At 38.6% G+C, this 12,383-nt stretch overlaps 1 protein-coding gene across 2 annotated transcripts in view; it reads right to left on the bottom strand.

Annotated features, from left to right (window-relative positions):
- PEPD (peptidase D) overlaps positions 1-12,383 on the bottom strand; it is a 225,587-nt gene that overhangs the window by 76,477 nt on the left and 136,727 nt on the right. For both annotated transcript variants that reach the window (XM_050922831.1, XM_050922832.1), the window contains one exon: positions 8,264-8,332. In XM_050922831.1, coding sequence (XP_050778788.1) covers positions 8,264-8,332 — 69 coding nt within the window. The remainder of the gene's footprint in view (positions 1-8,263; positions 8,333-12,383) is intronic.

Raw genomic sequence — 12,383 nt, 5'->3', positions numbered from 1 at the left:
CACTTTTAATTACTTGGCCAAATGATGAGGAGAGGGTCAAAGAAGAAAATAGCTGTACACATTTATACGAAGGTTGCAAATGCCAAGGACCAAGAAGAATTGTGTAGGTTGATCTAAGATGGTGTAACTAAAGAACATACATTTAGGTCAAACAACAGTAAAAATTCCTGATGATCAAATCAAATAGACTATGGAATCCTTTCCCAAGACAAGTGTTGGGAGTTCTAATTTTTAGAGGGCTGGTCCTGAACATCTTACATCGGCAAAACTCCCATTGAAATGGGAGCTTGAGAGAGTAGAGTTAGTAGGATTAATCACTAAGATTGTATGATTCTATTCATTCTAGTAAGTGCGGATAATTATGGGAATAAATAAAAGTGAGAAAAAAAATTAAATCTATTGTCTTCTACTATAAAGAGCCCTACATCTGGTTAATTTCTAGTGTATGCATGGGTTGCAATGTTACCATGCATACATGCATGAAAACAAGCCCTACAACAGAGTTTGTCATGATTTTAGCTGCGTTATTTCAATAATATAATTTTTAAAATATTTTTACAAAAAGTGATGATAAAATAAGATAAATATTGTATGAGCAGTTTTAAAAATATATGTATTTAACATGGCACCTCAGGGCTTGATTCTGACATAATGTATCTGTAGATAACTAGTTTACATATAACCATGTGATGGGATCAGCTTTGAGTATCATGCAGCATACCATTCATGCATATTGATTCTCCTAATTTGTTTTACATAATAATATCAATTTATAATTTTATTATACTATATAAAATTTAAAACAGTCTTCAAAAATGCATGTACTGAAAAACTATGGCGATTTTCGAAACATGCATTACACAGAATGTTTTCAGCAACAGGTATTCCAAATCTAACAATGCTGGATTTCAGGTTATGGTTTAATTGTAGAGGTTTATAGTAAAAAAAAAAAAAAAAAAAAATTCACTCCTTTATTAATGAGCATAATTACTATACTTTAAGCCCTGTCTTTAATTTAAATGCATAGGAGCAAATATTTTCCTTCAACTGGAAGGACATTTCAGAGGACTTGTCTACAAAGACAATTAGTTTGCGCCAAGTTGGGGTGTTAATCTACCCACACTAGTCTTCTGGGATTTCTTTTCATTTCAGCCCATGACCCACTGTCTTCTGCTGCTTCTGTCAAGAGAAAGAAGACACATGTCCTTCTCACAAGACATCAACGTCAGCATTCCATGAACTAGACAGGAAAAAGTGCTCTATGAGTGAAGTTACAGAAGCCTGTCTATCTGGGACCTGTAGACCTCACCTCCAGGAAAGTGACATCAGCCCATAGGGAGAAGTTCTAATATTTCGCCAGAAGTCAGCTCAAATGTAAGGTTGCAGCTACACTTTTAGGCTGACCTCAAAGAAACTTTCAAAAATAAAATCTGGATTTTAAATCAGACTGTTCAACTATTTGCTAGTATTAGTCACTGGTGGTATACACAATCCTTAATTTAGAAACAATTACTTTGCTTCCAGACAGCAAAGGTTTTAAAATGGTATGTGACAAATCTATATTTAACCATCCTAAAACTTCAGAAGTGCTCAGCACCTGTCACTCTACTGACTTCATATGATGTTCAAAACCTCTGAAAATCATGACACATATTTATGTACCTTAATATGGATCTAGATGCCTATCTTTAGGCAACTAAATTTAAAAGTTTTGCCAGAGGATGTTTTGATTTTAATTCCTTTAACCATTTTTCCAAATTGTTACTAATCTGAAGAATTGGAAAAGACCAGATAACTTGGTAAATTCATGCCACTGAGAGAATACAAACAGCAGGAGTCAGAAAAGTTCAGAACATATTGTCAGTCAGAAAGGACTGTGAAAAGAGAAATGAGCAGAAGGAAGAGATCTGGAATGTAATAGCAGCAATTAAAAGAGAGTAATAACAGCAGCAATTAAAAGGGAAAAACTATAGCAACAGACAATTTGAAGCTAACAATTAGCTGTATATCAGGAAAACCTGAATTAAAATTAAGATACCATAAACTACAACAGCAAGCTACTTCCTCTGTGATTTAGAGAGAATAATTTTAATCCAAAAGGGAGCATTAAGCAGCTTCTCTACACTTCTGGATCTGAGAGAGACTGGGAATATTTTTTATTATAATTAAAAGAAAGGGGCAGAGAGAGTTATTAACTCTACTAACATGACTCAAGAGGATTTATAAAGGCCCACAGATACAAAGAGCCATTTTACTTACCTATTCTCATATAACTAGAATAGTTTGATGTGGGGAGAAAACTAGCACCTGAGAAACACCCAGGTCTGAGGTAACAGCTGTCAAATAGCTGCTGATCACACCTGTGAAGTAAGAGACTAGAACTCTTGTAGCTGCACCTTGATCAATCTTTCCGGTGTCTCAGAGTGTATCCCCTAAGGTGTTCAACCTCCAGCCCTTACCCATCTCAGGATGGAATCTCATGATTCTTCTACTCCTAGCTCAGGATCTGGGTACTTTTCCCTGTGTATACCATTGCTTAGTACCGTCCAGTAATATTGGAAGAAATGTTTTCAATAAAAGTATATAATAATTTTGGATATCCTATAGAAGTTTTCAAGTTCAGGTGAGAGATTGCAGAGCTGTGATTCTCTAATGCTGCTTTTTCATTTTTGCAATATCTGATGCTTTTACTAAAATGCTCAATATATCATTTAAATGTATGTTTTTTATTTTTCTTATGACATTATTTTGGGCAACTTATATAGCAAAGTAAGGTAGACAAGGGAATATCTTTTATTGGACCAACTTCTGTGGGTGAAAGAGATACACTTTCGAGATAGAGGTCTTCTTCAGGTCCTGTGTGTGTAGCTCGAAACCTCGTCTTCTTCACTGGCAGAAGTTGGTTTAATAAAAGATATTGCTTTCTTGTCTCGCTAATATCCTGGGATCAACACGGCTACAAGGATACCTTTGTTTATTTACAGTGTTCATTTTAAAAAGCATATGCAGCTGCGAGGTGGTTGCTTTAGTCTTTGAAAGAGTGACACTGTGGTCTGAAAGGACTGGGCCTGGGAGGAAGGAGCTCCTGAGTACCAGTTCTGGCTGATTCACTGAGTGACACAGGGCAAGTCACTTAACTTTTCAGTTTTCTCCAGTGTAAAAATGGCTACTTACTTATCTCCTAAGGGTACTGAAAAGGATAATTAGTTAATGTTTACACAGTGCTTTGAAGTAGTAAAGTGCTACATAAGTGCAGATATATCTGAATATACACATTTAATTATCAATAACTGTAACAGGGTTGGCATGCACCTCACATGGGCACCCCCTTTTCACTGGCTGATATACCTGTCATCACAGTCTTTTTTCAGGGTGGCATCAGCCTCTCACAGGCAGCCCTCCTTTGGTTGGTTGGGTGTGATCCTGCTTTTGGTTTTAGTTCTTATATCGGGGTGACACCCAGCTCTCACGAGCACCCCCCTGGCTGATAGTTCTCTTGGTGGATCTTCAAAGACTCAGCCCTCCGGACGATCTGCATACACTGTCCCTTCTTGCAGAGTATACAGTCCCGAGTTCTTGGCATGGCCCTGGTATGGGGCTATAGCTCTTCAGCTTCTTGCCAGAGGCACTGTCTTCTTCAACCCAGCCAGGGCCTATGACAGTACCTGCCCTTGGTGGTGTTTCAACAGTCCTCTCTAGGCTCAGTCTTCAACCAACCCAGCGGGGCCCATCTCGATACCTCTCTGGCCAGGCCAGGTTCTGTGCTCGGTCCCCCTGGGCTTCAGCCTGCCCGCACTGGCCTTCCTCTTGCTGCTCTTCCTGCCAGCCAGGCACCTGGTCTTCAGCAGCCTTCTCCGGGCTTCAGTCCTGTCTGCAGTGAGCTGTCCTTGGTACTGCTGCTCTTTCAGCCAGCCAGCCAGTTTCCACTCCTGGAGCTCCACACAGCAACTGAACTTCTCTGCTCCACTGCTTGTCTTATGTAGGGCCCTTCTGGCCCCAGATTGGTCGCTCCATCAGCCCTTCTGATTGGCCATTCTTCTGCAGCCACTCTAGGCTGCCTGGAGGACTTCTCTCTGCTATATTCTGAGACAGGCTGATGCAGAGCCAGGAAGCCACCAATAGGGCCTCCGGACCTAGTCCATCCTGCCACAATAACCAAATACTGGTATTCTTGTTTAATTGCATTTATGCACATCTACAGTTAACATTACTTTTGAAGTGATACATCTAAATTACCTAAAGACCTTCAAGGTGCAGTCTGATCCCAAGTGTGCATTCAGCCATAATAACAGTCAGTAGTAAAGTTTATTGATTTTTAAGGGTGACTAATCTGTATGTAAAGATGTAAACTGAAATATTTACTCCTACACCTCTACGTCGATGTAACGCCACCTAATATAACATGAGTTCGGATATAAGGCGGTAAAGCAGCGCTCCGGAGGGGAGAGGGGGGAACAGGGCTGCACACTCCGGCGGATCAAATCAAGTTTGATATAATGCGGTTTCACCTATAACGTGGTAAGATTTTTTTGGCTCACGAGGACAGTGTTATATTGAGGTAGAGGTGTATTCAGTTACCTACAAAACATTGAAATCTTTGTACTGTCTTTGACATGTTGATTTACCATCCTGAGATGATGATGAGCAACAATTTTGATTGCTTACACTGAAAATTCATGCAAAGTTATTTATTTCTGTACTGAATTGCAGCACTGACTGCTCTTGATTTCTTTTTCTTTTGTAATTTGTTTAATAAAAACCCAGTTAGTTACTAGCACTCAGAACTTTCAGGTACCTCTATTTCTTCAGAAAGGAAACAGTAATTTGAAAAAGGGGGTGGGGGAACATGAATGAATTAGTGAAGTCATTCCTATTTTGAAAATCCAGCCAGAATTTAGTAGATATTAACTGACTATGTCTGTATAATTTTTACTTAACTGAACAGCAAACTTGTGTTTATTTCAAAACACTATTTCTCTATACAAATTAGAACAGGGCTTGTATCTCAAAGAACAGATTCAGTTATATAAGTATTCATTAATGTTTAGAACTACAAAACTTGAAGCTACTGGACTCGGCACTAATAGAGTAACAGGCTTTAATACACAATTCCAATAGTTTGATTTTTGTACAATCCAGTGATCCCAAAGAGTCATCTTTACAAGCTATTTATTTGTTGTATATCTTAAATGTCTATTTTGTAAGAAGCTTGGTTCCTAATATATGAGAAAACATGATTACCTTCTACTGTTAAAAGTCTAATATTAATTTAATTCACAAAGAGGATCCCCCTCCACTGAGTGTGCCCCACCCTCGCTCTGCCTCTTCCAGCTCCTGCTCCTCTCCCTCCCCCACAGCGCCTCCTGCCCACCGCTGAACAGCTGATCAGTAGTGGGCAGGAGGTGCTGGGGGTTGGGTGGGGGAGGAGCTGATTGACAGGGCCTGTGAGTGGGTGCTGAGCACCCACTATTTTTTTTCCATGGGTGCTCCAGCCCCGGAGCACCCACGGAGTCGGCACCTATGCTCTGACGTATATGCACACCTTAAACATGGTGGTCACTAAACATGATGTTCAACAGCCTGAAAACCCACACACAGGGGATCACTTTGGCCAGTTTCAGTAGCAGACCATCCTTCCAGACTGTTGTAAGCTGCTGACAGATCCATGAAAGTGCTATCTGTCTTGAATTTTCATTTGAATTCAGCCTCGATGTTTGTAGTGAGAGCCAGAACTTGGTTGCAGCAACTTTTATGTGGTCAAAAACCAACTTGCTCCTTGGATAGGCTGCTGTCCACAGTGGGCCCGATTTGGTTCGGAATCATATGCTCCATCACCTTGTAGTTGATGCTCAAGATAGGGACTGGTCTATGATCAGAAGATGATCTGTAGGTTTTCCAGGCTCTAAGAGTGCAATGACCTTGGCTTCTCTCCACACACAGCAGATTTCATTGGTCTGCAGGATGTTGGTGAAAAGCTGCACCACCCATTTCCATGCAAGTGGACCCAGGTTACATATGAACTCAGGATAGATACCATCTTTTCCCAATTTTGTGGCTGCAGTGGTGGCATTGATCTTCTTACTTGTGTCCAGACCACTAGGACAACGGAGTGCACATGGACATTACCTGCCGAAATTGATGCTGGATTTGTCTCCGAAACTGTTTGTTCACAGGCTGTTTTGACGTCCACTAAATTTCAGCAGTGATGGCACTGGCTTTCACCTGCAGGCTAGTAGCATATGTGGGATTTGCAGCCCTCAGGTGCGTCAGCAGGTTCCAGATGCATCTGCTCCACTGTGTGAAGTTTAGACCTTCTACACATTCAGGCTACCATTTCCCCATTGCTGCATCCATTTGACGCCAGGAGGGCTTTTCCAGTGTCTGTCTCTCTACGTTTGTCATATTTGCGGAGGAGCTCTTGGCTCTCTGAAGTTCAGCATGGAATGTATGACGACCTGTGTCTCACGTGTGTGTTCTTCTTTGCAGTGGAGATTAGGGTTACAGTAAAACAGTCAAACATCTTTGGTGCGAGGAGAGCACAGGAGATTGTGTTGTCCACAGTCATAGTGAAAACGGTCCAATCTACTTTTCTGATGTTCCAGCGCTGCGCCAATCTTGAGTAGAGAACTGGGATTTGAATGCCAAAAAGGAGGAACATATCATTTGCCAATATGCAGTGTGTCAGTTCTTCACCTGCAATGTTGCTTGCTGCACAGCCCCATTGTATGTGGTGACTATTAAAAGTTATGCACAAATACAGCAGGATCCTATGCATTCTGTAGAGCTGGTTGAGGCCACTGTGTACCAGTTGGTTTATATACATGAATGATGATTAGCTTGCCATGGAGATTATGGTTGTTTCTTTTGTGTGCTATAGGAAGTAGAACCACATATTAGTTGATCTCCTGCTTTATATAAATTGCCAGCCAGTATTTTGGATGGTAATTGCTGGCTATGAATGTATAGCCATTGATTTTGTATTAACGGACTTTTTTTCATTTGCAACATCGATCGCCTGGAAGACAAGGCCATCGATGTTGGTCATTTTCAGTATTTTCTCCAGGTAGTCACACTAGGACTTTGAGAGGCCTTCAACATTCAACTGGCAGGTTCGATCTGCCTAGTATGTTGGCCCTGAAAAATCTGGCTTATTTTGTTGCTCTTTTCACCAGGAAGATGACCACCTTTACAAAGTCTACCCGATTAAGTGGGAAACCACGACTAAGGTCATCGGACTAGTGACCGAAAATCAACTGTTGACCTCCCAGGAAAAGAGCAAGAACTCTCAAGTCAAATGAGAATAAAGGGCAAGTTTTCAAACAAATTAGGTGCACAACTCAGTACCAAAATTGCATATACAATTACTATAATTTTACATGCAAAGAGAGTAAATGCATTTACAAAAAAGAAACTGAGCATTTTCTGCAAATAGCAGAAAAAAATAGCAATCCTAAAATCCTTTATCATTTTTGCCCATGAGTGATACTAAATGCAACAACAACTTTATGAACCTAAAATTTAGTTTAGTTTACAGCATAAAGGCCATTTTATACTATTTGACACAGCAACCCTTTCATGGTAATCATTGGGAGATCTGTTGTGGACTGAAGGTACCATATGGCTCTAATTTTGAAAATCTAGCCATGGATCACAATTAAAAAATGCAGTTAAACCCTCTTCACAGAATGAGTTTTACATTCCTGTAGTAAAATATTTACTATTTTCTCTTTTAGTTCTACATATTAAAAATGTATGTTTATGGAATTACAAATTATATTTTAGCAATATTAACAAAAATATAATTTCAACAGCAGATGTTCAGCAAGCAAAGAGAGATGGAAAAAATTTCCTTAAAAGATTAGTTTATTTGCAATGTATAATAAATTCAGAGACCAGGAATTTTGAAAATGATATGAAAGCTTTTTTTCTTTTTTTTAAAAGAAAATGTTTCAGAGAAAGTACTTTTTTTAACTACAAAGAGACGATATTAAGTCTTTCTTTATATGCTGTCATTAAAAAACCTAATGCCCCACAAATGTGGGCATAAATGTGATACTGGCAATATTGGCAATCATGTAATCTGAGTGCAGCAGAATCTGTAACCTATCTAGTTTACAGAGTGCTAGCCATCTCCCTGATATTTTCTCAGTAAAAAAAACTTTAAAGCTCACTTTACTTGTTTCCAAACATATATGGTAAAAATAATTTTACACACTTCCAATGGGATCTTGGAATATTACAGAAGTACACAAAAAGATCTTACCTGCCACAGATACAAGTGTAAGAAGTATGGCGCATGCCACCGCGAGTATAGCAATAATGCTGAAACAGGCTGCAAATAAAAAAATATCAGTAATTAATAATTTATTCAGAAACAACACAAAGCAAGCAAGCAAGACTGCACTGAAGCGAGACCTGTGCGTGGAAGTCCCCCTACTACCTGACAAATATGTCCCTGAATTTCTGCTCAATTTAACAATCAAATTAACCTACATTCTCTCATCTCAGCCAGTTTGTGTATTTTTCATTATGTACCTGTCATCAAGCCTGGTATGAAACTTTGCAACAGAAAAATACTGAAATTGCAGTGATGCATGTTTAATTTCTGAAGAATGGTAAATTGCTTTCCTTAGTAACTCAGCACAGTAAAACAACTTTGGAACACACTGGTTTACCTGATCTTAGAACCAAGTAGCTAATAAATAGTTAAAGGATCAAAGGCTGAAAACAATTGTTAAACTGCCTGGGTCTAAGATTACAGAGTTGAATAAAATACCTCCTTCTGGCATATCTGAAACACCAACTACAAATACAATCCACATTTGTTGCAAACCCCTACCTTAACATTTTTCAAAAAGGAAATGCAACTCCTCAGATAGGCTGGTTCTCTCCATCAATAGAGGCCTACCTAAACAAAGGTAAAGGAGTTTTTTCTGGAGTGGACTCAGGGGTCCCACTGGGAAAGATGATCCAAGGCTAGCCCAAGCCTTTTCAAAATTTCAGAGTTTCAGGTTTGCACACCACTGAATTGGCTCTGATACCTACATGTGGTCCCCGCTAGTGCAGGTTGATGCAAACTAGCAGTGTATGTGGGAAACTGCAGGACAGCTGCCCATGCTGCACCTGTTCTTCAGATAAAAAGACTTTATTCTCCCACAATCCGGCACATTTTACTAGTACAGTACTACAATCCACAGTAAGCGTAACAGGAAAAAAATGTGTGTTCTATTACACACACTGAAAACATGAAACTACTTATTTTCTCTTAAGGTGCTTAAATACCTCAGTTATCTTACCATTCAAATGTGAGCAATGAAATAAAGATCTGGATCTCAACACCAAGACTATACTGTAGTAAATAAGAGCCAGATAAGAAAATATTACAAAAGTGCTTGCTTTATATGAATGAAATAATGCATTCTGGAAGTTTATTCTCTTTGCAGTACTGTCCTCCTGGGGGAGCTATTTAGCCTTGAAAGCACAAAAGAATTTTCATCTTCCCAAATATTGCACTGTAAAAGTCCTTTGCACATGAGGGCAGATGTGCCTACAGCACAATCACTACAGGATTAGGTGCTGTAAGAGCTAAGCACATATCACAGACCCTTTTATTCTTTGTGAAATATGCTCTAATTACAATCCAATTCCCTTCAATATTGAATGGATTTGGACAACTCATTTGTTGTAATACCAAAATCATTTCATTAACACAGAGTAATAATGGTGCCATTCAAACTTCAGAGACATTATGATTTTGTCCTTTTGTAATAGCAGTCCACAGAACACAATGTTCATTCTTTGAAGGACATTAAGAGTATTACTTAAACAACTATAGATTCAAAATATATTTCAAAACTTCCCAAAGGGATAATTAATTGAAAAGATAAACACCAACTCCCCCCCACAAATTATACACACAAGGAAATGAAAACAGAACCATATCTCTAAGGACTAAATCCTGACTTTTCAGGGAGATGGATTTTATAGAATTTTTCCTCATCTCTAATTACAATATTTTACTAGTTTTGGATCTCTCTGGAAATTTAGAAGAGAAAGAGAAACTCAGAAAGAGAGGATAACAATACAGGAGTCTGGGAGATACTCTGAAATTATGAGATGGGATAACAAGAGCCCTTCAAACTTTCGCAACTGGATGCTATAAATCTTTCATTTGGCAGTCACACATTCAGTTTCCACTATCACTTCACCTGTCTCCATAACACATTTGCATATAGAAGTCTACTATTAAAACATGTACCCAAACATTTTGCCCAGTTCCATCTTATATTTGTATGTATGTATAGCAGGGGTAGGCAACCTATGGCACATGTGCCAAAGGCAGCATGCGAACTGATTTTCAGTGGCACTCACACTGCCCGGGTACTGGCCACCAGTCCGAGGGGCTCTGCATTTTAATTTAATTTTAAATGAAGCTTCTTCAACATTTTAAAAACCTTATTTACTTTACATACAACAACAGTTTAGTTATTTATTATAGACTCATAGAAAGAGACCTACTAAACCCACTCAAATATATTACTGGTACGCAAAACCTTAAATTAGATTGAATAAATAAAACTCAGCACACTACTTCTGAAAGGTTGCCGACCCCTGATGTATAGTAATGCTTATTTTAGTAGCTTTCAGTGTTATTTTTATAAACCCCTACATAGTATTTAAGTGACTGAGTGAAATATTTCCTTTTCTCCAAAGCTTTCAGTAACTTTCTAAATTGCTTTAAAAATGAAATAATGAAAGCTGTAAATTTCCTTCTATCTTAGATGATATAAAGATAGCAGGGCTTATTTTTCCATGTGACAAATGACCACACATTCGTAAAGCTGGAACTTATATGAAACTTCATGCAGTAATGTAACAGTTACCTTTTGATGCATTCCCAGTTTAGCAATAAAAGATAGTAAAATAAGTTAACAGATGCTACATATAATCTACCTTTTGTCTGAACTTTCCATCTCCTTCTTCCAAAAATGGTTACATTGGTTGTTTCACATGTTATGGATTTCTTTTAAAAAAGAAAAACTAAAAAGGCATTGTTAATGTGATTGATCCAGGGATAGTATATCTTTACTGGGTAACGTGTTTTCCACTAGAGACAGGAGTAAAATTATTCACATTATTGTATAGTTACTTTCTCAGTTGAGTGATTCATTATAAACTATGTGCTAACGTGGTTGCCACAGAAAAAGTCAACATCTGCCAACAGTGGCACTTGAATTTCCAGTTATTTCTTATTGCAAGTATAAGATATAACTGTAGCACTTCAGATACTACTGATGGCTTTTTCAAATTAACAACTGTATGTCCAGCATCTTAAAAGTGGCCTCTATCACTCTGGGTGAAATCCCGGCTCCATTACAGTCAATGGGAGTTTGAGCCAAAATTTCACCCCACGTGCTGTAGTTTCTGTAAGAATTTTGCATTGAACAATGCAGTTTATAGTTATATGAAACAGAATATATTTTTCTGAGTAATAAATTTGATGGATCTTCATGGCATTCTCCAAGTGCAATGCAAAAGTTAAGGGAGCGAAATACTGCAAATTGGACATATGACTTAGGGCTTGTTTACACTTACTGGAGAATCTATGCTGTGGCGATCAATGCATCGGCACGAGACCCGCTAAATCGACCGCTGATCACTCTCCCATCGACTCCTGTACTCCACCTGACCGAGAAGAAGAATAAGAGGAGTCGACGGGAGAGCAGCTCCCGTTGACATCGCGTCTAAACTACGTCAATTTGAGTTATGCTATTCACATAACTCAAATTGCGTCGCTTAGATCGACTTTTCCCTTTAGTGTAGACAAAGCCTAAATCTGGAAATCCATATGCAGTTACATTGGAAACACTGTCTGGCATTTAGGCAAGCCACTTTTTTGACCAGCCGCGATGTATGTTTAATATGGTTTTATGTTGAATCTGGATCATCTGTCTAAGAATTTCTAAAGCATGCATCACAGGTGCTAGCAGTTGGCACGTCTTTTTTTCCCTCCCCTTTTAAGTTTCATAGACAGTATTTCCCCTTTAGAGTAAATGTATTTTTTGTCACCCTGCACACTATATATCTTCGTGGTGCATACAGATCAGTCATTGGTCTATTTACGTCAGATGTTACCCTGTTTATCCACATGGTTCTGTTTGAACTTGTATGTTCTTTTTACTGCTTTGAAACGACAATTTATTTTTTAAAAGAGCAAATACCATCAGGTAGTTTTCATTCAAAATTCAGCTTTTTAAAATTATTATAACTGACTGAAAACGTGTCTTCTGGAGTTTAAGGATAATTTTAAAAACCAACCTCTTTGTCATTGATTTAAAAAAGGGCAAACGTTAGCCCCTATTTTATTACAGCTGAAGAAAATC

This window comes from Gopherus flavomarginatus, chromosome 14 (assembly GCF_025201925.1).
Source record: "Gopherus flavomarginatus isolate rGopFla2 chromosome 14, rGopFla2.mat.asm, whole genome shotgun sequence".
NCBI classification, from domain to species: domain Eukaryota; kingdom Metazoa; phylum Chordata; order Testudines; family Testudinidae; genus Gopherus; species Gopherus flavomarginatus.
The sequence above is the reverse complement of the archived record's forward strand: the minus strand, read 5'-3'. Positions and strand labels throughout refer to the sequence as shown.